The sequence below is a fragment of the Rhipicephalus microplus genome, chromosome 4 (assembly GCF_043290135.1).
Source record: "Rhipicephalus microplus isolate Deutch F79 chromosome 4, USDA_Rmic, whole genome shotgun sequence".
NCBI classification, from domain to species: Eukaryota; Metazoa; Arthropoda; class Arachnida; order Ixodida; family Ixodidae; genus Rhipicephalus; species Rhipicephalus microplus.
The window spans coordinates 219,736,692-219,762,233 of NC_134703.1; the positions used below are offsets into that span (position 1 = coordinate 219,736,692).

Sequence of the window (25,542 nt, forward strand, 5' to 3'; positions counted from 1 at the left end):
ACTCTCCACTTTCAAAAGTCAAGCAACGGTTGTGGCCTTGACCCTTTTCGGTGTCGATTTGTCACTCGTTGTATAGTTTTGCACATAGATTGATTGATCGGGGGTGAAATTCCAGACGCTCTGACGGTTCCTGGATGGAAAAGAGAAGTCCGACTTTGTGCGCAACCGGCAGCCCAAAAGCCTTTTCGACGATAAAAGTCGAAATTGTTGAGGGGTATTTCTATAGTTGCAAAGCACGTGGGCCAAGGAGGTCGTCAATACGGCGTTTTTAATCTTCAATTCGTCCTTAACAGTCCGGACAGCACGCTCAGCCAGCCCATCGCTCTGTGGGTGATGTGGAGATACTTTAATATGAACAATGCCATTGCGCTCCATGAATCGATAGAATCCGAATCACGTGAAAGGTGTCCCATTATCTGACTTTATCGTACGTGCTTTATCAAACTGGTCAAACATTGTTCTCCACGGTGCTGCGGCAATCAACATGTGCTACCGGCAGAGCCTCAAACAATTTACTATGTGAACAAACCACAATCAACTCCATCTTGCGGCGTAGTGGCCCTGCATAGTAAATAGAAAGCCGTGACCAGCCTTCGCCCGTCTCCGGCCAGTTTATAGGAATTTGTGTGGGTGGCATAGGCAGTGCTTGAACACAGTAATTACAGTTCACGGCTATGCGTTGGATGTCTTTGTCCAACCCAGCCACCAAAATATCGATGTTGCTCGTGCCTTAAGTGATGACACTTTTTGATGGGAGTCCCGTGTGCTCAGATTTGGGTGCACATTAAAGAACCCTAGGTGTTCTAAATTTCCGAAGCCCTCCACTACGGCGTCTCTCATAATCATATAGTGGTTTTGGGATGTTGAATCCCACATATCAATCAATCAATTTTGATGGGAGTCATGCAGTAGCATGAGATTCTTGCGAGTGGCTGTAGGTACCACCAGGCGATCACCCCAGTACAGCAGGTTGTTTTCTACTGACAGCTCATACCGCTTCTTATAATACAGTCGAGCCCGCTTATAACAAACCTGAGCGTGATGCGGCATGCGTTCGCTGTATCCCGAAGTTCATAGTAAATGAAACGCAAACTTTTTTGTCCCAAAAAGTCCGCGATGCACGTGTTTCGAAGAGCAGAAGTGATAAGGGCAGTCTCGAGTTCACTTAAAACGGCAGGGTGCTCGTTCGCCGAGGCCCGCGGCATAAGCTGCATGAGGCACTGGCTCCGAAGTTTCGTCGTTCTCGCAATCCAATTCCTCCAAATCCCTCTCGCCACGTACTTAATTCACAATGCCCCAATCTGTGCACGGTTCCACAGTGTCGGCATCATCATCGGCCGTAATAAAACCATCGCAACAGATGTCCCTCCCACTCTGCCAGGTCAGAGTCGACGACACGTGGCCACAAATTGCCCCCGCAGTTCGGAAGCTTCAGGCTCGGCATCAGGCCCGACATCGACGAAGTCAGCCTCGCGAAAACAGTTTCGCGCGCATCTAGTCATCACCGTCGTCCACGAAATATTCACCATCTCCACAGCTGAATACAGGCATTCCTGAAGCGGCAAGTTGGCTGCCAGGTGGTCAACAGCTATGAGCAAGCGCTCCGCAACGCGGCACCTAATGCGCTGATTACGCTCAAGCCAAGCGGTCACACTTTCGACGTTTTGTTGAGCGGCACGAAAAAGCGTGCTAGCCCTCCCGTCGGCCATCATGACCACACACGCACACTAAAAGCGAGCAAGACGCGCACATGCGACACACATGCCAGAACGCGTGGAACAGCTCTAGGCCCGTTTCCAGTCAGAAAACGAAACTAATTCGAGCCAGCGTGGCGGGCGTCGCGGAGCAGTGGAGACATAAGGGGTTGTGATCAAGAGAGGTGAGCAGACTTGCGAGAGTAGGGCAAGGAATTGCGATAAAGAGAGGGGAGGATGCAGCGGGAGGGCGACCTTGAAAACCAAAACACACGGGAAGGAGGCAGGTTGGGTAGCTTGCATGAAAGGTCCGCGAAACTCGCACATAGAAAAACTTGGAAAAAGTGCACGGCCGCCTGAATTGGTGTGTGTGGCGGTCTTTGAAGAATTGGCGGTCGTTGTCAAAAAATCATTTCGTTGCGCCGGCGGGTTTGCGTGGTTTCACGAACTTCGATATTTCTCGATTTGTTTCGTGCAAATTAACAGCCGTTTTCGCGCTTCCGCACTTGCGTGGAAGGCATGCTGAGTCGAGTGCGAATTGAGCGAGAACAAGTCCTAAACACGAAAGAAATCGCAAATTATCAGAGTCGGTGGGGTAGCGTACGCGCATGCACTAGACGCAGACTATCGGATACAGTCGGTGGCCGACGATGTTGGCAATTGGCCTGGTCACTCCAGGCCGGCGACACCGACAGTACCAGCGATCAAAAATAGGGTAGATGGCCGACCGGTCCTCGAAAGATCAGTGCCAGTGTGAAAACACGGGCCTCGTCTGGCGATGCGGAATGTTCAGAATAGCGGGGGGGGGGGGGGGGGGACAAAGGACGGAGAGGTACGTAACAAAAGCGGTCGGGGAGAGCAGCAACTAGAGGGGCGTGGAGGCAGGGTCGGCGTTTAACAATAAGAATGTGGGGGCACCTCGCCGATACCTGATCGGTGGTTGAAATTGGTTTCCCGGGAAGTCGGCAGACCACTGACTCCGTTCGCTGTAACCGAGCAGCGGCACTCAGAGAGGTTTGTTGTAAGTGCAATTTCGTGCCATTGAACCAATATATATTTTCACGGTCACGCGGATATTGTTCGTTTTAAGCTAAAGTTCGTTTTAAGTGGGGCCATTATATGTGGGCTCGACTGTATGTGGCTAGCAAAGCATCAGCAGAGGATAAAGAAAGGTGTCTGTTAGATGGTGTGGATAGCCTGGAAAAATGTCACCCCCTGGCGATGGGGCCTCGTCTGGCGATGCGGGGTACCCAGGGTAGCGGGGGGGGGGGGGGGGGACGACAAAGGACGGAGGGGTGGAGGGGTGCATAAAAAAAGCGGTTGGGGAGAGCGGCAACTAGAGGGGCACGGAGGCAGGGTCGACGTTTAACAATAAGAATGTATGGACATCTCGCCGATGCTTGATCGGTGGTCGAAATTGGTTTCCCGAGAAGTCGGCAGACCGCTGACTCCGTTCGCCTGTAACCAATCAGCAGCGCTCGGAGACCTTCGTGGTAAGTGCGATTTTGTGCCCGAACCAATTTATATTTTCACGGTCAAGTGGATATTGTTCGATTTAAGCGAAAGTTCATTTTTAGTGTTGTCGTTATATGTGGGCTCGACTGTATTCTGAGAGTTCGGCACCTCCTTTCACACCCCGTGGCCAACCACTGCGGGTGTATTTGTAAACTCAAGAGATGACCCCTGTCACCGTTAAGGCTTGCAACCGTGCAAATGGCACAGCAGCGATGTCCTGCTGATCTAAAGATAGGACAACTGGCGTGAAGTCCTCCACTTCGGATGCTTGCTGCGAGGTTATAGGTACATGGCTTAGTGCATCGGCATTGTATAAAAGTCTCCCAGGTTTATGCTGCAAATGGTACCTATAGGCGCCTAGCGTGATAGGCCATCTTTGTATTCGAGCTGCTACCGTGGTAGGGGTTGGCTTGTTCCTCTTTAAGAGACCCAGCAAAGGCTGATTATGGGTCAATAGAGTGAACTCTCTTTTAAGTAGACAGTCGCAAAACCATCTGACACCGTAAAACAGTGCCTCTCGCTTAATCTGGGAGTGATTCTTCTCTGTCAAGTTCATTGTGGGAATGTCGCTGTTATGCCGGGGTTGGTAGATCGGGAAAGACAAGGGTATGTGCGGCATGGAGACACGATCGCGGTGTTACTTACCAAGTATCCCCTGGACACCTCGGCCACAGTGACGCGGCACAGCAGGCGTGGTCCTTGCCGGATAACGAGGTCGTCCACAGGCTCGGGTCTGGAACCCAACAGCCTTGAGGGTACCACAAGCAGTTTAGTCCGCATGTCTTCCTCTCGCGTTCCACACGCCAGTCGTTCAGACATATTCAGTTTTCCTCCTTCTCTTCCTGGCTTTTCTATATTTGTCCTACGCCTTTTTCGGTTTCCCTTCACTCACTGACACTGGAAACAGATCGCTTTAGTCCATCAGTTGTGTCCATAATGATCACTACTCATTACAGCTCCCTATCACGCCTAGTATATCTTTCGTTTTCATATATTTGCATTTCATAATATTCCCATTTTGCACGTTTAAAGATGCCAGAAAGAATAGGTATTGTTAAATTTTTTTGAAATCTAGCTTGCAACAATACGTTGAAAGGCTGTAGTATGACCTTTTTAAGAAGATCTTTTTTTCTTAATTATTGAGCGCAGCAGCGCATTTGTGATCCTTGGATTCGTAGGAGACGAGAATGTGTGCCTACGGGATACATGGGTTGTGCAGTCAATAATGTGGTTCGTCATTGTTGACAGGAACATGGAATATACCTTCTCAGGAAGTTTTTAACGTAAAACATCCAAGGATCTGCTGTTGTGCAGTCTTGGCACAAGAAAACATATGCAGCATTGCCTATGAACTAAAAGTTTCTTCAATGAAGCATTATTTACCGTATAAACCGGACTATAGGTCGAGTGGGAATATAGGTCGACCCCCCAGGTTCAGGTTACAGAAAAAAGAAAAAAAGGAAAACAACCAAAAACTGCCGAACCACATTTATTTGCGAATTGGGAGCACCGCACCCCGATCGTCGGAGCTCCCCTCAATCACCATCGCAACTGCTCCTATTCGTCCGACGAAGCACCACTGTCTTCTGAAGACAAGAGTTTGTCGCTGGCCGCTTCCCACAGTGAGTCGTCTTCAGTGCCATCCAGCGAGTTGCTGATGCAACATTTCTTGAAAGCATTTTCTACCATGGAATCTGGGAAGGAGCGCCAGGCGGAAAGCACCCAGACACAAACGGTCGCAAGCAAAGGCCTCTGTAGGCGGCCCGTCGGTGTCTTGGGGTCGTTGCCGGACATCCACTCTTGGTATTCCAGCCGCACTCGGTCCTTGAACGGCTTGTTTAGCACAACGTCGAGCCGCTGGAGGGTGGACGGCATAACACCTGCTATCACGATGAGGTCAGTTTTCCCGTCGCCGAGTGCGCGTTTCACTGCGACGGTTAAGTGGCCACGAAACGCATCCAACACCAGCATGCTGCGAAGACGCAGCAGTGCACCTGGCCGACGGTTTCACACCACTCGTATCTATTCGAGCATCATGGCCTCGTCCATGTATCCCTTTTTGTTGACGCGAACGACAACACAGGGCGGGAACATTTCCTTCGTCATTGTCTTGCATTTGAAAATGACGAAGGGCAGAAGCTTTCTACCATCTGCCGTGCATACCAGCATGACGGTGAACCGTGAGTGCTCATTGCCAGTGGACAACAGCTTCACATTCTTGGCGCCACGCTGCGTGATCATGGTCGACGAAGACATGTCAAACCACACGGGGGTCTCATCGGCGTTGCCAATCTGCCCCATCATGTAGTCGTTCTGCTCCCGAAGCCGGTTCACGAAGCGCTGAAAGTTTATAAGCTTGTCCTCGAACTCCTCCAGCAACTTTTGACAGATGGATGTGCGCTGCCGGAGAGAAAATCCTTTGCGTCACGTAAATCGACGCACCCAAGAGTTCGGTGCACGAGACTCTTCTCTCGTGAGCCCAGCTTCTCGAGCGAGTTCTTCGGCTTTCTTGCGAATGGTACCCACGGTCACTGGCAGCGAGCGTGCACGAGCTTCTCGCACAAAGTCCGCTAGCTTATTCTTCAGCTGTGGATGAACGGCACTTCGTCCACGAAACGACATTTTTCGAGGATTGCACATCTGCAGCTTCTCTTTCTGCGCCCTCCAATAGCACACGCTTTCTTCCGATACACCAAAGCGGCGCTGAGCAGCCATATTCCCATTTGTTTCTGCAAACTCAACAACATCTAGTTTAAACGCAGCTGAGTACTGCCTCCTCGTACCGCTAGACATATTCAGTGAACGAAAAAAAAAAAAGGGCCACTAAAAATGCAGTGCAACGTCAAGTGAAGCGAAAATTCAGTACAGATCGGAAGCAAATCACGAACACAAAGAAAACAGATGGAGAAAAAAAAAAAAAAAAGGCTGCGATCGGATTAAGGTGTGAATATGGCCGCGTCCGGCTTCACAAGCTCATGCAAGCCACATGTTGCCAGACAGCGTCGCACTTTCGGCTAGACGCACTTTCGGCTAGACACCGCTATATAAGACGAGGGGTGACTTTAGCTTATTACTTCATTGAAAATATCTCGACTTATATTACGGTTTATACGGTACACAAAAGGTGCACAGCACTTGCTAGAGTAGTGTTTTAGGTGAAAAACTTCCTCAGAAGGCGTGCCCCGCCGCGGTGGTCTAGTGGCTAAGGTACTCGGCTGCTGACCCGCAGGTCGCGGGTTCAAATCCCGGCTGCGGCGGCTGCATTTCCGATGGAGGCGGAAATGTTGTAGGCCAGTGTGCTCAGATTTGGGTGCACGTTAAAGAACCCCAGTTGGTCGAAATTTCCGGAGCTCTCCACTACGGCGTCTCTCATAATCATATAGTGGTTTTGGGACGTTAAACCCCACATATCAATCAATTCCTCAGAAGGCGTATTCCATGTTCCTGTCAGCAATGACGGACCATATTATTGAGTGCACAACCCATGTATTCCGTAGGCACACATTCTCGTCTCATAGGAATCCAAGAATAGCAATACGTAATCGAATAATCTATTGCTCCAGTGTTGGTTTGGAGGATGAAGACGAAAATATGTGGTCTATTAATGTGCAAGAATCAGCAGTGTCACATCTTGTTGGAACATTAATAAGAGAAAAAAAAAAACCAGAACTAAATAAGTAGTTGATATAATCACAGTAAGACTGACATTTAGGAGAAATGTTTATGTTGATGTCACCACAAATGAAGACGTTTTTATTTTCATTGGTTCAGATGCCGAGAATTTCTTTTAGCTGTGAACAGTAGTCTGAATGCAAATGACAGGGAACAGTAAATGCATGCCAGGATTGTATGTCTGTTGTTGAGTGGCAAGACATTCCGGCCGTAAGTTTTTGTAACTTGAATGTTTGCATTTCATGAAGAAGGGTGCCAGCTACACAAAAGTGCGATGTGTGGCGTAAGTTGAGCGAAAAATGCCCAATGTCTCGAGAGGTGTGCAACTGGCTTGTCGATGGACAAGGAAAAAACTATCCTCCTTCTGCACAGGTTCTGGCACGAGCCACTGCCCAGCTGATCCAGGCTATCAAGGGCGAAGCCCAAGCAGAGCCAGACTCCGACCAACAGAAACGACTGCTGGCAGCTGCCAAGGTGCTGGCTGATGCCACGGCTCGCATGATTGAAGCTGCAAAGGTGCGTTCACTTCCGGTAAATAGAAAACTAAAAGCTGGCATGCCATCCACAGTAATGACAAGCACAGCAGGTTGGTGAAATAGTGTTTTCTTTCAATTCATACCTTCTCTACGGCAAGCCTGAGTATCCCCTCATATTCCTTCATCTAGCAAAGGACAGGCAGGGCTTTCTTTCCGATTGGGGAGCAATCGACGATAGGCATTGGGCGAAGTGATGTTATCGCATGCACCCTCCGTGTGATGAAAGTGGCAGCTTGCTTCTTCTATGACTCAGCAGTGTTCCTCGCTATAGTACTCGTCAGATTTTATCCGTGGGAACAGCATACAGTGTGTGTACAAAAGTAATTTTTTTGGACTTCATAGGCAACATGACAGAGATGATGAAAGCTTGTAGAGAGTGTCCGCATGATTCTTCTCGCATTCAAAAATATACAGAAACCATTGAAGTGGGCTGACCTTTTTTTATGAAGAGCTGCATTGTCTTCTCTGTAAAAAATTCGTCCGTTGGGAGCATGAAAAAATTATTTTTTGGTTTCATTCTTGATTACACTGCCCTACACTATACTTACTAGATTCTTATGGGCTTTTCAACATTTATGTGTTCATGAAGCATGTGTGCAATGGGAGCGCCAAGTGTTGAGCTTATCAGGATTTCGAACTGTTGGCAACACTCTTCCTATATCCACTTGCGCAATCAGAAACTCACAAAATACAGCAAAATCACAAGTTCATTGCGCATGATAATCTTGCGAAACGCGAGGAAGAACAGCGGTGGCTGGTGGTGAATGCATGGCAAAGCAGGGTAGAAAATAATTTGCAACAGTTATTTTTTCTCTATGGATCATTCTAGAGTATGTGCCCTAATTATGTCACGTGAATCGCTGTTCTGGCGTCTCGAAGAGTGCCAGAAGAACCAGAAATGCTAAGAGAGAATAACATGCTCCACTGCGTATCTTCAGAAGCTCTTGGACAGCCCGTGCCGTATTTACCGTATTTTTGCGCGTAATACCCGCCCCTGCCTATAATCCGCACCCCCACTTTCAGCTCACCGAGAAAGAAAAAAAAAAATCCTCGCGTATTGCCCGCTCATTTGATATACGGAAAAGGCTGTACAACAGCTACTGCTCAAGCAACATAGCACATATGTAGACAGAAAAAGCTTTATTTAGCAAGCAGAATACGCTGTCTGCAAGGCCAGTCACAATTCACTCACTGTCGCTGCTCTCGCTAGAGCTATCACTTGAGCCGCAGTACTCACTATTATGCACAAGGTCATCTTCGGTTCCATCCATGTTGTTTGTGATACAGCATTTCTTGAAACCTTTTTGCACCATCTCACCTGACATGGCCTTCCATGCCTCGACAATCCACTTGCAGAATAGGGCAATATCAGGCCTTCGGACTCGTCCTGTCGGCGTCAAGTCGTAGCAGCTTTCGGCCATCCACTCGGCGTAATATCGCTTGACATGCGCTTTGAAGGGCTTGTTAAGCGACACATCTAGAGGCTGCAACATTGACGCCATTCCACCGGGTATAACAACTAAGTCGGGGCCGTTGTGTGAAAGGCCATCCTTCACTTCCTCAGTTGTGTGGCCGCGGAACGAGTCAAGAACGAGCATGGACCTCTTTGCGAGCATCACACCGGGCCTCTTTTCCCATACTGTCTTGATACAGTCTACGAACAAGTCACTGTTCATGCACGCGTTCTTGTGTGCGCGCACCACCACACCGGCAGGCAAATGAACCTTTGGTAAAGTTCTCCTTTTCAAGATGACATGCGGTCGCAGTTGCGTGCTGTCGGCGAGGGCACAAAGCAAGACTGTGATGCGCAGTTTCGTGTTCCCGCCGGTCAGCACGCTCACCGAACTGCTGCCCGTCTTCTCAATCGTTGTGTCCAACGGCATTTCAAAATAAACAGGAGTTTCATCCGCATTGCCGATTTGCAAGAAAATGTAATTGTGCTGTTTTCGCAGGCCAATTACATATTTGTGGTACTTGAGCAGCTTCTCCTCATAAGAAGCCGGCAAGCGTTGACATATTGTAGTCCGCCGTCTGGTTGAGAGCCCTTGCCGCTTCATAAAGCGGTGCAGCCATCCGCGGCTCGCACGGAACTCGTAAGGTAGGCCTAGCTCCCTCGAAAGTCGCCGCGCTTCCACTTGGGCCATCTCGGTCGATACGGCGTGACCCCTGCTTCTCACATCTTCGATGAACTTTACTAGCTCCGCCTCCAGCTCAGGGTAGGCACCGGTCTTGGGGCCACGAAATGACCTACGGTTGCGGTGCGCGGCTTGTAGGCTCTTTCTTCTTTCTCCACAGTTGCACGCAGGACTCGTCCACATCGTGCCGTCTTCCCGCTTCGCGATTTCCAAATTCCTCGGCGACTGCGATGATCTTAAGCTTTTGCTGTGTCGTGAAGGCCTGCCGCCGTACGCTACTCATGGTGACAGAACAGATCGACTTAGGCTTGGCAAACGGGACGAGATGTGGAGAACTAGCGGTATAAGCGAAGTAAAGAGCGCTCACACTCGGCGACAATTTGACAGCACTACCCCTTCTAGTACACTGTAACAGCACCCTTGAAACAACAGAACCGAAATGCATGCCCGCTACCGCATCAAAAAGTAGTACAGTAATTTAATGATAATATCTCTATAGGCACTATAACATCTCATTTGCCTTGATGAAATAAATACTGCTTTATTTATTATGGAACTTACTTTATTTATTATGGAACTTTCTTAGACAGCACCACCTTTTAGGCAAGCCCTTTCCAAAATTAAACATGGCATCCGTGACGTAGGGACATGTGGAGGGTCACTGAGCGGCCGTGAACGTCCAAAAAATATACTTGTGGTGTGACAGTGAGATTTTACACTGAAAAATCGAATTGTCTCTCCCCAAATGTTTTTCTAAACGCTTCAACGATGCAAGCAAGCGAAACCAAAATCGGCCGCAAGCTGCCGTGCTACTTGCGGAGCAACACGAATTTGCGGAAACCGCCTTCGTAGCCTTCGCTACACTGTTAAGGGGCTTCGCAGCACAACACGCATTGCTGTGAAGCAGCACTATAGAAAAAACCCCGTGTATTATTCGCACTTCCACTTTGCCACTGAAATTTTTGGGTTTTTGGTGTGGGTTATACACGCGAAAATATGGTAATTATGAGTTGCAATTCGTCCTCTGAGTTACTCAGCAATGCAATTTCATCGGCGAAGCGCAGGTTACTAAGGTACTCTCCATTAACTCTTATCCCTAACTGTTCCCATTCTAGGCCTCTGAAAACCTCCCGACAGCATGCGGTGAACAGCATTGGGGAGATCGTATCCCCCTGCCTTACACCCTTCTTGATTGGTATTCTGTTGCTTTCTTTATGAAGCTATATGGTAGCAGTTGATCCCCTGTAGATTTCTTCCTGGATGATTATACTGTTATAAAATAGCAATATATACTTCATCGACGCCCCGATTCCCCAGTGTCTGCATGACTGCTGATATTTCTACTGAATCAAACGCCTTCTCGTAATCTATGAAGGCTATGTATAGTGGTTGGCTATATTCTGAGCATTTCTTTATAACCTGATTGATAGTATTGTGGTCGATTGTTGAGTAGCCTGTTCGAAATCCTGCTTGTTCCTTTGGTTGATTGAATAATAATGTTTTCTTGACTCTGTTAGCAATTACTTTTGTGAATCGCTTGTATACTACAGAGAGCAGGCTGATCGGCCTGTAATTCTTCAAGTCCTTGTCATCTCCTTTCTTATGTATTAGGATGACGTTAGCATTCTTCCAAGACTCTGGTACTCTTCCCGTCAGCAGGCACCTCGTAAACAAGATGGCTAGTTTTTCTAACACTATCTGTCCTCCATCTTTCAGGAGATCTGATGTTACCTGGTCCTCACCAGCAGCTTTACCTCTTTGCATGCTCTCCAAAGCCTTTCTGACTTCGTCTATCTATACTGGTAGGGTGTCATCTGGGTTACTGCTAGTTCTTATAGTATTAAGGTCGGGGTTATCCTGGCTACTGTACAGGTCTCTGTAAAACTCCTCCGCTATTTTACCTATCCTACTATATATTGGTAGTTATTTTGCCTCTTTTGTCTCTTAGTTCATACATCCGGTTTCTGCCTATCCCAAGTTTCCTCTTCACTGCTTTACGCTTCCTCCATTTTTCAGAGCGTGTTCAATTTTCTCCATGTTATACCTTCTTACATCGGATACCTTACGCTTAGTAATCAACTTGGAAAGCTCTGCCAGTTCTGTTTTGCCTGTTGTACGAGAGACTTTCATGCTTTGACGCTTTAATGAGGTTCTTCGTCGCCTGGGACAGTTTTCCAGTGTCCTGTCTAAGTAACCTCCAACTTCCACTGCACACTCCGTAATGATACTCATCAGATTATCATTTATTGCGTCAACGCTAAGGCTGGTTTCATTGATAAGAGCCGAGTACCTCTTCTGAAGTGAGACTCTGAATTCCTCTACTTTCCCTTTCAGTGCTAGCTCATTGATTGGCTTCTTGTGTATCAGTTTCTGTGGTTCCTTCTTCAAGTCTAGGCAAATTCGAGACCGTATCATTCTATCGTCACTGTATCGTACCTTGCCAATCACTTCCACGTCCTGCACGATGCCTGGGTGTGCACTCATTATAAAGTCTATTTCATTCTTATTTTCGCCATTAAGGCTCCTCCATGTCCACTTACGGTTTCCTCGTTTTCGGTAGAAGGTATTCAAAATCCTTAAATTATAGCGTTCTGCGAATTCTACTTGTAGCTCTCCTCTGGCATTTCTAGTACCGATGCCATAATCTCCCACTGCCTGGTCTCCAGCCTGCTTCTTCCCTACCTTTGCATTAAAGTCTCCCATTAGTATAGTATACTGTGTTCTTACCTTACTCATTGCCGATTCCACGTCTTCATAGAAGCTTTCAACTGAAGGGTCATCATGACTGGATGTAGGTGCGTAAGCCTGTACCACCTTCATCTTGTATCTCTTATTGAGTTTAATTACAATACCTACTACCCTTTCATTAATGCTATAGTATTCCTCTATGGTGCCAGCTATGTTTCTGTGAATAAGAAACCCCACTCCCAGTTCTCTTCTGTCAGCCAAGCCCCGATAGCGAAGGACGTGTCCATTCTGTAGCACTGTATAGGCTTCATCTGTCCTCCTAACCTCATTGAGCCCTATTAGTATATCCCATTTAAATCCCTCTAGCTCCTCGAACAGTACAGCTAGACTTGCCTCACTAGATAAGGTTCTAGCAATAAACCTTGCCAAGTTCAGGTTCCAATGTCGGCCTGTCCGGATCCAGAGATTCTTAGCACCCTCTGCTGCGTTGCAGATCTGACCGCCACCGTGGTCAGCTGCTTCGTAGCTGCTGGGGACTGAAGGCCATGAGTTAATTGACGTATGCATGTGGGATGGCAACAGGGATACGCAACTCTCCTGGGTTTATTGGCGCAGCTTGCACGGATAAGACTGTGGCAGCGTGAGAGCTTGCGTCTTGAACAGGAGCGGTTTCTTGTACGGATGCTTGTTGTTGATGGCAGACTGCCCTTCGATGGCTTTTTATACAGCAAAATTGGCAAACTTTGTGTTTAGCTGGGCAGTTTTTCGAAGTTGACACATGCCCTAGTGTGCCTAGTGATAACAGGGGCTCACTTGAGACTTAGAAGCAGGTTGACCTTTTTGGCCGGGAACGCTGTCCTGGAGACTCGCTGGCGAGTTCGCATAGCGGTCTTGGACACAGCCGCCCGACTTAGGGTGGTAGCCGCAGCCATGTTGAGCCACATAAGGAGCCGGCAAAGCTGCTGACTCACCATGTGGGGCTGCTGTGACGCCATGTGTTGCGTAGGGCATGAGTGCGCATAACCTTGGAGGCAGGCTGGTGAAGAGGCCAAGCAATGGGAGGGCGCGGAGAGTGATGAATTGTTGGCCGAGCTTCAGCGAGACTGACAGGAGACTGAGCTTCAATGTTAATTGAAGATGGTTTTCAGAGAAAACGTGGGTCCTAAAAACTTTTGTTTTATTTTTGGCTCAATCTCAAGTAAACTTCACTACCTAAGGTAGTTTTTAATGATGATTCCAAATCTGTAATTTATTTCATAATAGCTCGATTGGTTCAAGAAATATTATGATTTAAATTTTAATTAATTGCCTATCTCTTACGGGACTTTTTGGCAATTTCCCCTTAGAAACACGAACAAGTAAATGCATAACTCTAATGCTGAAGACGTGCTGTAGGGGGTGATGCTATTTTTTTTCATTTGAAGGCAGTTTATCGGCATGAAAATAGACAGACACTTATGACAAATATTTACTCTAATTTCTTCTCATAATTATATTTAATTGTAATTTGTAAAGTGGCTCTAGAGAAATGAAAATAGCATCACCCCCTGGATTATTTCAAGACCAATAAAATGATATCATCTTTGTCATTTTCACTAAAATATGACATGGGAAAAACCCTCGTAAGGCTGAGTAAAATGTGCAAAAACAACGAATTGAGAAAAATGCATTTGAAGTTTCCAGCAACTGTAACTTTCGCTAAAGGGAAGCTTCGGCAATATAAATGACACGGTTTTGTAGCTCTATATTGCACCATAATGACCATGCTATGTTTATGACTGTAGCCTCCCAAAATATTTGTCACAGCTTGTTCCAAAACTATGACATGGTTGTTGATGCAGCAGGAGAATTTTTTTTTTTACTTTTTGGTCAGTACAGCGAGTTGCAAGTGAAAGGAATGCCCAAAAATTCAACAATAATGTTGTCCTTGCATATACAGTACCCCTACACCAGGCTGAAAACACACATTATTTATTTTACAAGAAATTGTCACCGTTTGCATGAGGACAGGGCTACAGCATACCGGGGCTATAAGCAGGGTCCCCTGCTGGCTTGTGACGCTGTGCTAACCTCGTCTTGGTTGTGGTGCTGCCGAGATGCTTTCTCTGCGATTTTTGCAGCCTGTTTTTGTCTTTTTCGAGGCTGCGACGAACCAGGTTGTAGCCCGCGCCGTAGCCTAGCTTCTTGGCCATTTTTACGTAGTTCTTCGTTACGCCTTGCTTGAAGCGGCTCATGGCTTCTGCAACAGCCCTCTCAATACTCCGCAAGGATGCATGGTGGGTTTCAGGGGCCTGCTGCCAACTCGCAGAGTGCAGGCTTTCACTTGAGTTCTGAGTGATCCCATCACTGCACCTTTCCAGGAGCGCTTTGTCGCTCAGCCACCTGAACACGGGCTCCAGTGCCTCACTCACAAAATCAGGCAAGCTGTCTTTGTGTGGTGGGGGCTTCTCATTCTTTGCCACAGCTCTCTGGTACTTGCACCATGAGTCTGGGCCTTCAGGGCAGAGGTCATGTTTTGGTGCTTTGTCTGTAGACGACATGAGCTGCAGAGTTGTAAGCACAGCTTTCTGCATGCCTGGCACGTCGTTCCTGTGACTTCTCAAGGCATAGCCATAGTAAGAGGTGATCCTCTTGATTTTGTGCTGCGTGAGCCTGCCCTTACCGCCTAGCGAGCCACCTTGAGCTTTTTTTTTTTTCCACAAGTGTATGTAAGGCAGCTTCCATACGCTTGTGCACATGATTGATGCAGTCTCTTTTGACTACCTTGATATAACCGTAAACTTCACTTTCGGTAAGAGCATGAAATGTTTTGCTGTCACCGTCCAACAGCATGGTCATATTTCATTTCATTTCATTTATTTATACTGTTAGCCCAGAATATACGGAAGCTTGTGCTTTTCAAGTGACCGACCAAACAAGCGTAGCGCTGCCTTCACTTCCATCTGTCCAGCGTTGCAGTCAACATTCTTCTGGCACAGCAGGGCGTGCCGAATGAGCCAGGCAGAACGTCCTGCCTCTCCTTCTTTTGGGTCCTTTGGTGCAAGCGAGGCAAAAGTTCGACAGTACGATATAGTTCTAGAACGAGACCACTGTACATTTCAATAATGCAACCAATGCATATATGTGACCTATGTTCGCGTGTGAGCCAAGTGCCATCATATATAATGTCGACGTTGCCGGGCGCGTTGCCGAACTCCGCATAGAGCTCTTTGATGCGAGCAATGCTCGCTACTTTGCACTCGGCAGCTGTCGCACTGCAGGTTTCCTTCATTAACATCATGTGGCTTTGATAGGTCTTGTGGTGGAGCCCTCGATGCGAAATGTTCATCACGTCGGAGAAGTCTGACAGAGTCGTTGCCCACTTGCCGATGCTATTGTTGGCCTTCATGGCACGCAAATTCACTTCGAATGGCCTTGTTTTGGCGTCGGTCTCGTCGGTTACACGTGAAGACGAAAATTGCTCTTTGCGGAAGTCGCAACAGCTGCACGTGACAATGAGCTTCAAACACAGCCCGTATTCTTTCTTGCTCTTTGAAAACGTCATGCTTTTTTCACCGCACTCGGGGCAGACGACAAGCCGAAATAACGAGTCTATCACCGCCAGGTCAACAATGCCAAATTCTGTCCCGTTTTCTTTTTCGTCATCTGCCAGATCAACATCTAGCTGCTTGAACTTATGTTCCGTCGCGCACTGAGATGCAAGGGATGCCTTCAAGCTCGCCGCATTCCTGGCGCACTAAGCAGACTCGTCCTGGGAATAAAATGCCGTGTCAATGTGGTCTTGAATGTTGCTGGAAGTGCCAGATGATCCGATGATGTAACAATTCGAGGAGGTGCTGAAGCTGAGCCCTGGGGAGTGCACCGTTTCGGACACAACAGGTGCTCGCGCCTGCGCGCCTTTGTCGGAATGCACCGCTTCGGCCGCACGTCGGCTTTCTTCTACGGCACGTTCCACGGACGCCTTCGTTTCTTGCCGTACGCTTGGCGCGTCTTCTTTAGACGAGCATCTCTAGTCATAAAGGCAAAAGACGGAAAGTCAGTGCGTTTGTGGCGTAGCACGAGCAGGAAGTAGACGAACAAAGCGCGGGGAACGGGAGCCGGCAGCAGACAAGCAAGATACAGAAAAAAAGTGCGAACAACCTTGGTCGCATCAATCTATGGGAAGCGAGAGACGCCTGGCGCGCGCGTGCTCAGCCAATAAGCAGTTGGGAATGGAGCTTCGGAAAAGGGGCGAGGAAAGCCATGTGGTTGAAGAGATGCCATTTTGAAGGGCGGTGAAATGCGCACAAAAAAGTCAGCTTAAAGCAAGCTCAAGATGGCGGCGATCGGCCGGCTCCTTCCCCGGTGCCGCGCGCGGGAAGTTCAAAGAAGTTTTACCTTTTGAGGGGTGTTTCGCGACTCCCTTGGCGACTTTATAACCAATTTTAACCCATTTACTGATCAAATTTCGCGTTCATAATTTGAGAACACGTGCGTATAGGTATAAGAATTCTAAAAATAGGATTTTCAAAAAATCGACTTTTTGGCCATTTTTCGCCATTCTAGGACCCACGTCCCTCTTTAAGGAGGGGAAAGACCAGCGATTGTTCGGTGCGACACAAGTAACATGACCTGCATTGGTGGCAGCAAAAGAACACTGGAGAGATCTAGCTCCACCCTATGACATAAACAGAAACCTTTACTGCACTGGTGTTCTTGCAGGCCAGTTGGGGCATGCCACCGCATCGAACGCGATCATGAAAATGCCCTTCCTAATGCAGGTCAGTTACTTGCAACACGCTAATTCCTTTCGATCAAGTGATTCCTTTCTACTTGCGGTGTCGTGCCCCCCTGACATCCTTGATTGCTGGCGTGGGTGGCGTAGATTATTGTGTCAATCATTGTGTTCTTTCGCCGTGAAAACCCATTTAGTTTGCCTTCTGCTCATGCTCGCGGGAGACATTGAATCTAACCCTGGTCCTTCCCCCTCACTTGAAAGTATTGCTGAAGCCATCGCTCGCGTTGAAAAATCGCAAGACACAGTGCTCTCTGAATTGGCCCTTATCCGAGCAACACAATCAAACATGGAAGGCTTGGTCGATCGCCTCTCCTCCCGTGTTGACGCTCTTGAGCAAATTAACGCAGCCCGTGCCGCTGATCCCACTACCGAGAATGGTAATACCCTATCTAACCTTTCTTCCAGCATTAAAACGCTAGCCGAAAAATGCGATGACTCAGAGAATCGCCTCCGCCGGTGCAACCTGCTATTTTTTGAAATACCCGACGTCATTAACGAAACATGGGCTGAATCAGAATCGCGTATAATCTCGTTTTGAACCGAAAAACTTGAAGTTCCAATTACTTCCGTAGATATTGAAAGAGCACACAGACTAGGCCGCTTTCAAGCCAATAAAAACCGCCCGATTTTAGTCACCCTGTCCAGATTTAAGGATAAGGCTAGAATACTTTCCGCTGGCCCGAAACTGAAGGACTCGTTATTCTCTGTACGCGAGGATTATTCAGCGCGTGTAAGATTGGAAAGGAAGAAGCTTTTCTTGTATGCGCAGGAAAGCGAATTCGTGTCCTTCAAAATCCGTTTCGACAAGCTTATCGTTGACAAAAAGCCTTTCGTTTATGATGCTGAATCGGACAGAGTTATAGAACTGAAAGCATAGCGTTCACTGTGTGCTTCCAGGGTTCCGTCCTCCCCTCCTTTCGAGTCCATTCCAACTAGAATCGCTCCCCCAGTTTATCAAACTACATCTATCCTGCTTACGAATATCCGTAGCTATATGCCCAAAAAGGAAGCTGTGCAAACTCTCCTTGAGGACACCAGCACCGACATCGCAATCCTAACTGAGTCATGGCTAACCCCTGATATTCACGACAATGAATTACGTCACAGCAACACCCATTTCACGTCTTACAGACTCGATAGGAACAGACGCAGAGGGGGTGGTATTTTAGTTTTCGTGAAAGACAGCCTACCCTCCCAAACTGTGACAATCAGTACGAATTTTGAAATTCTTTGCGTTGAAACAATCCTTCCCACGTGCAAAAACATTCTTATAGCCTGTTACCGCGCACCCGACTGCGATCACTCTTTCACAGATGACCTTCAAAATGTTCTATTTGATCTGACATCCCGGTTTCCTCACGCAAACTTCTTGCTTTGCGGGGACTTTAATTACCCTGATATTGACTGGGACAACTTGTGTGCTAGTTCACGACAATCCAGAGATTTCCTCAAACTGTGTCTCCTTTTTAACTTATCGCAATCAGTCACAATGCCAACTCGTGGCACCAACACTCTTGAGCTTGTTCTTGTCTCCAACCCAGATTTAATTCAGTCAGTGTCATGCATTCCCGGTCTGAGTGACCATAATGTTGTATTGTTTTCATTGTCCATTGCCTTACCTTTGCGAAGACCTTCGAAAAAATTAATACGCGACTTTAACAACGCCAACTTCTCGACGATTAACTCTGAACTTAATATATTTTTGGTCTCCTTCACCCTGTCTGCTTCTACCCGAACAGTTGACCAAAACTGGTTATTGTTCAAGCAGAAATTATTAACCCTTATCGATAACCACGTCCCCCTTATTCGTGTTCCAGGCGATGCTCAGCGACCCTGGTATTCTAATCTCCTAAAGAAACTATCTCAAAAAAAAAAAAAAAAAACATCTTTTTCGCGCTGCTAAAAACTTTGAGTCAGTATCAAAATGGAACCGATATTTCGCATGCCTTCGTGAATACACTCACTTGCTGAAGCGCTCCAAAAAGAAATTTTTTCATGATGACTTGCTTAACATTGTCCGAAGTAATCCAAAGAAGTTTTGGAAACTTCTCAACCCTAAAAATAACACGCGCAATATATCCTTAACCAACTCCGATGGTTCTCACGTTCCTCTCCCACAGCGGGCGGACGTTATGAATACTTACTTCACTTCAGTCTTCACTTCTGAACCACTTCATAGTATTCCAGTCATGCCGAGATCTAATTTTTCACAAATGCCGCCCATTGACATTACCTCCGAAGGCATCAGCATTCTGATAAAGAAATTAAAAATATCCAGCTCCCCCGGACCTGACAATATTCCTGCCAAAGTTTTAAAGGCTACTAATAGCATTTCTAGCAAATTTTTGGAGATAATTTTTAAACAGTCCATTTCTGAAGGTTTCATCCCAGATGATTGGAAACTTGGGAAGGTTGTACCAGTTTTCAAGTCTGGCAAGCGATCTGACCCATCTAACTATCGCCCCATTTCACTAACGTGCATCGCTTGCAAACTTATGGAACATATAATATATTCACATGTTGCTCGTCACCTCGATGATCACTCTTTCTTTTTTCATAAGCAGCATGGTTTTCGTTCAGGGCTCTCATGCGAAACTCAACTTTTTGAATTTACGATTGATCTTCATCTCAACCTTGATTCGTCATTTCAGACTGATGTTATTTTTGTCGACTTTTCAAAGGCCTTCGATCTCATCCCTCACCAACGACTAATCAACAAACTTTCTTCACTTTCCCTCGATCCCCTGACCTTATCATGGATTAAGTGCTTCCTAACCCACCGGTCGCAATTCACTGTTATCGGTGGTGTCCATTCTGATACTACTCCAGTAATCTCTGGCGTCCCTCAGGGCTCGGTTCTCGGCCCGCTCCTCTTTTTAATCTACGTAAATGACCTTCCTTCCGGCATTTCATCAACGGTTCGGCTTTTTGCTGACGATTGCATCATCTACCGTCGTATATCAACTCCCGAAGATCAGCTAATACTACAGCAAGATTTACACATCATTGATAACTGGTGCGCTCAGTGGATGATGAGGCCGAATACTTCCAAATGTATGTTCATGCCTGTCTCACGAAAACACACTCACGTCATCCATCCGTATTCATTAAACTCAACAGTGTTATCCCAAGTGGATTCTTACCCATACCTGGGCGTTGTAATTACAAGCAGACTAACCTGGACCGAGCATATTACCAAACTAGCTGCCGATGCCTCAAAAACTCTTGGCTATCTTAGGAGATCATTGTCATTATCACCTGCAAGCCTTCGCAAATTGGCCTTTGAAACTTTTGTTCGTACTAAAATGGAATACGCATTGCAATTTGGAGCCCTCATCAGATATACCTAATTAACATTCTTGAATCCGTCCAAAATCGTGCCGCCAGATTCATCTCCGCAAATTACGACAAACGAGCAAGCATCAGTCAAATCAAATCATCCCTCGGTCTCCCTGTTTTGTCAGCTCGACACAAAATTTCACGTCTCTGTCTCTTTCACAAACTTTACTACAGCTTTCCTCACCTACATGGCTCACTTTTACTTCCGCCTGTCCGAACATCTCGTCGCCTATTTAATTCCCTGAGTATCCAACGTCTGTTTGGTTCTACTAACGCTTTTAATAAATCATTTCTTCCTACGGCTATCGATGAGTGGAACGGTTTGACGGATGCTATTGTCAGCGAACAAGTTGCTGATAAATTTAGAGATTTATTACTAGCTACCCTTGACTCTTAATCGCTGTTTGTCTTTCTTTGTTGTTTGTTCTCTGCCGCCTGTATATTTTGGACCGCGAATTGACTGTTGAATATTTCGTTTGACATGCTCTGTTTTATTTTTGTTTTTTGTTGCTACCTGTATGTTTTAGTAATTGAAAAACTGTAACCATGAACTGCATTTTCATTGAAATTTGTACTTGCATTGTTCCCCCCCCTTATGTAATGCCCCGAGAGAGGCCCTTAAGGGTAAAATAAATTATGATGATGATGATGATGATGAGGGAGCCATCCTGGCGACCTAAGGACAGGTGTACTCAGAAGAGTCATGGTATGGCTTGAGCCGAGAGATGTGTACGATTTCTTGTCCCCGACGGGGCTTGTCCGGAGATGCATCCAGCGGCTCGACCAGGTAGTTAGTTGACAGGGGATGTTTGGCGTTTAACTCAATAAGGGCCATGGTACCTGGACGAAAGCTTGTGGGACAGTCCTGGAGGAGTAGAAGGAATCCATAACCACACCAGTGAGTTCGAAGCAAAGCTCATAGGCGTGGTTGGCGCGTCGTGGCGATGCTTTTGGCGCGTCTGGTCATGTGACGTGAACGCACGAGCAAGCTTCCGACATTCTTCAGCGTGTGCTGCTGCTCGAGAAACGGTAGTCATCTCTGAAGGGTCCGGTCGATAAGGCAGAATAGTATCTATTGTTGATGATGGCTCGCGTCCATAAAGAAGAAAGAAAGGCGAAAATCCAGTGGTGCTTTGCGTTGCAGTGTTGTAAGCATATGTCACAAAAGGCAGTATGCTATCCCAATTTGACTGGTCGGATGAAGCGTACTTGGCCAGCATATTCCCAAGTGTACGATTAAAACGCTCTGTCATCCCATTAGTTTGGGGATGATAGGCTGTGGTAGTGCGGTGTATGATGCGACACTCTCTCAACAACGCATTGATGGCATCGGAGAGAAAAACGCGACCGCGGTCGCTTAGTAACTATCGAGGTGCTCCATGCCTTAAAACCAGGTTTTGCAGTATAAAACATGCAACATCTTTTGCGGTAGAAGAAGGTAACGCAGCTGTTTCAGCGTACCGCGTTAGGTGGTCGATAGCGACAATGACCCAGCGGTTGCTACTCGAAGTATAGGGAAGCGGACCGTAAAGGTGGATTCCGACACGATCGAAAGCTCGTGCTGGACATGGCAATGGCTGCAAGGGACCTGTGCCATGCTGAGTAGGCATTTTGCGTCGCTGGCACGTAAGGCAAGACCTTACGTAACAGCAAACAAAACGGTACATACCGCGCCAGTAGTACCGCAGCTGCAAGCGAGTGGATGTTTTTAACACACCAGCGTGGCCACATTGCGGATCATCGTGGAACGTGGCACAGATGTCAGAGCGGAAATGTCGGGGAATGACGAGCAACCACTTACGACCCATCGAGCTGTAGTTTCGGTGGTAAAGCAGGTTATCCCGAATGGCGAAGTGTCCTGCTTGACGGCGAAGCGTTCTGGAAACTGGAGTGGGTGTCCGTTTTGAGAGCAAGTCCAAAAGAGAAGAAATCCAAGCATCTTAGCGTTGCTCGGAAGGCATGTCCAAAATGCTGATGGCCAAGGCAGCACTGGTGGAGATAGGCGAGCCGACAGGCTCTGAAGCCAATGGCGAACGTGACTGGGCATCGGCGTCGGAATGCTTACGGCCAGAACGGTAGATAACAGGGATATCGAACTTCTGTAACCGCAATGCCCAACGCGCGAGCCGACCATTAGGATCTTTTAGTGAAGATAACCAGCAAAGAGCATGGTGGTCTGTTACAATATCAAACGGACGTTCATATAAATAAGGTCGAAATTTTCCGATTGCCCAAATAATGGCAAGGCACTCCTTTTCAGTTACATTGTAATTCTTCTCGGCTTTACTGAGGGTGAGGCTAGCTCAGGCAACGACGTACTCGTAAAAGCCATCCTTGCCTTGGGCCAGTATGGCCCCTAGCCCGACACCACTAGCGTCTGTATGAAGCTCCGTTGGAGCAGACCGATCGAAATGTCGGAGTATGGGAGGCGTGGTGAGGAGCCGTCGGAGTTTCTGAAATGCATCATCACACGCCTGCGACCACGCTGACAAATCAGAACTTCCGGCAAGAAGATTGGTCAAGGGGGCGATAAGGGAGGCGAAATTGCGGACGTAGCGCCGGAAGTAAGAACATAGGCCGATGAAGCTTGTGCGACGCTTGCATGTGCTAAGGCACCGCGAGCGGCCGTCGCACCGAAAGCTAGGTTCTCGGCAGACAACAGGGGGCATGAGATAGCGCGTCAGCTACCACGTAGGAGTGTATTCACCACAAAAAGGGGTGACGACACAGGCGAGCGCCGAAGGGCGCCCGTCGATAGAGGCGGTGGCCTCTTTGTGCAACGCGGCATGCTACGGAGCAGACATGTTGCGACGAGCCCGAATCGCGCAGGCGAACTGGCTCGCTAAGACTAACCAAAGGCTTAATGAGCCTTTGATGCTGCGTTAGGCCGCCAGTATGATGGCACCGCTACTAACTTGGCTGCCAGGTTGCGTAGCAGCCAGCGGGCAAAATTCGGCAACGGCTGAGGCCGCGGTGCCGATTTGCGCTCTGGAAGCTTCACTGAGAGCCGTTTCGGAGCGCTGTGACATGGAGCTGCCATGCATTCCAAAGGGAGCAGTAGTAGTCCAATTTGCCCTCGTGCACTGTTCGGGTTGGGCTATGGCCCTGGACCCAAAACAAGCTATCTCTCCAGTGGGAGCTGATACGTAGCGCCTTGTGTCATCCCGACTGGGGCTTTTGACAAGTGAGGGTGCGTGACTTTGATGCTCAAGGGGGGCACTGGCCCTGTTCTCGAGCAATGCGGTATCTGCTAAAAGCGTCAGCGGACAGAACTCACGCGGAGCAGACATAACGCGGCGAGCCTGATTCGCAAAGGCGGGCTGACTCGGCTAAGACTAATCAAAGGCTTAATGAGCCTTTGATACTGCGTTGGACGCCAGTATGGTGACCCCGCTCTAACTGCAGCGGACGATCACCGCGGGTTCACGCTTAGCGAGCCACAGGGCCGCTACTCCGTTCACTCGCGTGTAGCGCACCGCTTCGCGCGTGCTCAACTAATAAGGCGTTTAGCGCGGCGCAGCAATTAGACAGTGTTCTAATGCAAAAGTACACAACACTTTATTGCCTCTGGGGGCACCCCTAACAACAGTACAACGTCCGCTCCCGGGACGCGGGTAGCAAAGGCACCTGCACGCGGACGTTCACAATAAGGGGAAAACCGCGAGCACGTCGCAGCTGGCAATGGCGAGCTTTGACATGCCGGTCGGGAAAAGGTCCCTCGCGGCTATGCTGCGCACTCTCACGAGGGCCAATGGGCCTGGTCGCGAGTGTTCGGGCAAACTTCGTACGCGTAGGCCTAACGCAAGTGCGACTCGTTGTGGAACGACCACTTCAAGCACTAGGCACCGCTATGGGCTTAGCGTATGCTACCGAAGCCAGCATTCAAGTAAACACGCCTGCCGGGGTGCCCAAGGCCACCCCGGGCAGGCTACAGTCCGCGATTCCCAAAGGGGACGTGGACGAAGGAAAACACGTGCTTACCCGGCGCCGACCCACGGAGAAGAGAGCGCTCCCTCGGCGTGCGCTTACCGCGTGCCGTGCCCGCACGTGGCGCCATCTATCGCCACGTGGTGTTAACAGAGCAGGAAAGCAAAAAGGTTTGGCCGTGTGGCGGAATGCCCGCGAAATGGTCGCAGGCGCGCCTCAGATCCCCACAAGCTTCGAAGCTCTTTGATGGTGGTTGGCTTTGGGAATGCCGCGACTGCATTAAGTTTCGTAGGGTCCGGGAGAATGTCGTCCTTAGAAACTACATGGCCGAGAATTACAAGCTTGCGAGCGCCGAAGTGGCATTTCTTCAAGTTAAGTTGAAGTCCCGCCGTGGAAAGGCACGTAAGAACTTGCTCGAGGCGGCTGAAATGGGTCGCAAAGTCGCTTGAAAATACCACAATGTCGTCCAAATAACAGAGGCACGTTTTCCATTTCAGACCTAGCAACATGGTATCCATCATCCTTTCGAAAGTGGCAGGCGCATTGCAGAGGCCAAAGGGCATAACGGTGAATTCATATAGTCCATCCGGTGTTACAAAGGCTGTCTTCGGGCGGTCACCCTCTGCCATGGGCACCTGCCAATAGCCGGAGCATAAATCTAACGAAGAAAAGAACTCTGCACCTTGTAGGCAGTCCAGAGCATCATCGATGCGTGGCAGAGGGTATACGTCTTTGCGCGTTATCTTGTTGAGTCGGCGGTAGTCAACGCAGAACCGGATGGATCAGTCTTTTTTCTTGACGAGAACAACCGGTGAAGCCCAAGGACTGTTGGAGGGCTCGATGATGCCACATTTCAACATGTCGTCTACTTGTTCGTTGATGACACGGCGTTCAGCAGATGACACACGGTACGGACGCTGTCTTAGCGGGGCTTGTTGACCGGTGTCAATACGGTGAACGACCGCAGAGGTTCGGCCTAAGCCTGACTGGTCACAATCGAATGAAGAGCAAAAGCGGAGTAGAAGATTTATAATCTCTTCGCGCTAAGTTGGTGCGAGCTCAGAGTCGATGGCATCCGAGAATACGTCGAGAACATCATTAGACGTGTTGGTAGGAGTGACAGCACAAATTGGGAGCGAAACCGTAGAATCGGGTATAGTAGCCGGAAGAATGCACTCGTAAGGTTCGTAGCTTCCCAGGCATTCTCCACGTAGTAGGGATGACGGGCTGTCCGAGGGATTCCACACATAAATGGCAGC

General features: G+C 48.2%; 1 protein-coding gene across 4 annotated transcripts in view; it reads left to right on the forward strand.

Annotated features, from left to right (window-relative positions):
• rhea (Talin_middle and talin-RS domain-containing protein rhea) overlaps positions 1 to 25,542 on the forward strand; it is a 908,869-nt gene that overhangs the window by 284,718 nt on the left and 598,609 nt on the right. For all 4 annotated transcript variants that reach the window (XM_037423602.2, XM_037423605.2, XM_037423603.2 and 1 more), the window contains exon 23: positions 7,254 to 7,397. In XM_037423602.2, coding sequence (XP_037279499.2) covers positions 7,254 to 7,397 — 144 coding nt within the window. The remainder of the gene's footprint in view (positions 1 to 7,253; positions 7,398 to 25,542) is intronic.